This window comes from Cryptomeria japonica, chromosome 6, assembly GCF_030272615.1.
Source record: "Cryptomeria japonica chromosome 6, Sugi_1.0, whole genome shotgun sequence".
Classification (NCBI taxonomy): domain Eukaryota; kingdom Viridiplantae; phylum Streptophyta; class Pinopsida; order Cupressales; family Cupressaceae; genus Cryptomeria; species Cryptomeria japonica.
This window is the reverse complement of record NC_081410.1, coordinates 605,646,781-605,648,297: the sequence shown is the minus strand read 5'-3', so window position 1 is coordinate 605,648,297 and position 1,517 is coordinate 605,646,781. Positions and strand designations below refer to the sequence as shown.

General features: G+C 33.4%; 1 protein-coding gene across 1 annotated transcript; it reads right to left on the bottom strand.

Moving 5' to 3' along the window:
• Window positions 1-259: 259 nt before the first annotated feature.
• LOC131036284 (uncharacterized) lies at window positions 260-1,074 on the bottom strand. Its single transcript, XM_057968139.2, has 2 exons — window positions 896-1,074; window positions 260-756 (listed from the first exon to the last, which is right to left on the bottom strand). The coding sequence occupies exons 1-2, from the start codon at window positions 1,023-1,025 to the stop codon at window positions 470-472; spliced, it is 417 nt and encodes a 138-aa protein (XP_057824122.2). The 5' UTR covers window positions 1,026-1,074; the 3' UTR covers window positions 260-469.
• Between the last annotated feature and the right edge of the window lie 443 nt (window positions 1,075-1,517).

Here is a 1,517-nt window from a genome sequence, read left to right as displayed (position 1 = left end):
TATAGACACTTAAACTGTAGATTTCTTTAACATAATCTTAATATCCATTTAATTATACACAAACTTGCATATAAATTCTCTCCATATGACATTGAGTTCAAAATATCAACTATAAAATCTCTTTCTATTTCATAGAGATTCTATTCCCAAACTTGTAGCTTGTATATTAGTTATTATTACTGAAAAACAATACCTACAACTATTTTGGTGTCATCTTATAGAAGATGGAATCATACTTAAATTTCTTTAAAAAACTAACTATATTCAACAAATTGTGATTATTAGTAATTGTGAGGAAGTACGCCTCAGTAAAAATAGATGCAGACAAACAATCACAAGTCCAAAAGACTTTTGAAGTTGGTTTGATGGTCCTGGTAGGGCATACATCTTATTGGAAAGCATTTTCCAGAATGCTTTCAATTGTATTTTTATTAGTGTTGAAATCACAACTCACTGTTCAATCTAATACTTAAACCTTCAAATTAAATAAGGTTTGAATAAGAAGCAGCAAGACTGAGACCGGAACGCTAAACGAGATTAAACCCAAAATTCCAATGGCAACACCAGGCCTGCTGTTAAGTAGAATGTTCTGCAACCGTAAAAGGAATGAGCAAACATCTGAATGATATGTGGGATACCAGTTTTTCTCCCATCGCATCCAATGTTGGGGAAGAATATAATTTATTTCCTCCCTTCTTAACTTATGAATCCGACATCTCAAAACTATCATATCTTCATCTCCAAAATCCATCCGTCCTGCAAGATAGGCCTTACATGAGAAAAACTTAATGGATTTGACAGTCAGATATAAATATTGATGTTAGACCTTAGAAATGACCAAATAGTACAATGGAACTGTAACAAAGGTATAGCGAATATTCAGTCACGATACTACCTGAGGCATGAGAGAAGCAAGCTTTAACAGCCAACTTTCTTTCATTCTTCTTACTGCGAATACAGTTACAGCCTGGGACGTTGTATAATATCCTCTTACACCGCATCACACTAAGAGATTGAGCATCCATGACAGTAAAATCTTGAGTCTTCCAGATAGTTTTTGTATAGTGATAAGAATCCGAGTTTAAGAAAACCTAATTGCAAAATACTTGAAGTGAATGTACATTAAATAGACTTAGTTTGACTGGTCGGTGGAGGGAGGGGAACGCGAAGTTAACGCGAAGAAGGGGACGTGAGGTCTTATCACCACCATATTAGCATTTAAGTCAACGTGGGAGGAGAATGTTTACTACGTCGACAAATCTTTTGTGGCAGATACATTGTATGGTATTTACAATTCTCTTTAATAATTATGAACAAAGGTGTACACGCGTAGAATATTTTGAAGTTTGTACAAATTCAATGAACACTATAAAAATGAGAATATTTAGTCTTTGATGGTTGAATAAACCACATTTTTAGCAGGTGTATATTTTCACAATCTCTGAAAAGATTCTTATAATGGTAATAGTTAAGATTTGGATAAAATATTTTAGTAGGTATAACTATACGAAAGATAA

Bases quoted from the DNA above. Each gene is read 5' to 3' on its own strand.
- LOC131036284 (XM_057968139.2), bottom strand. From the start codon at position 1,025: ATGGATGCTCAATCTCTTAGTGTGATGCGGTGTAAGAGGATATTATAC. The intron at 757-895 runs GTAGTATCGTGA...CCTATCTTGCAG, and splicing joins TTGCTTCTCTCATGCCTCAG to GACGGATGGATTTTGGAGAT.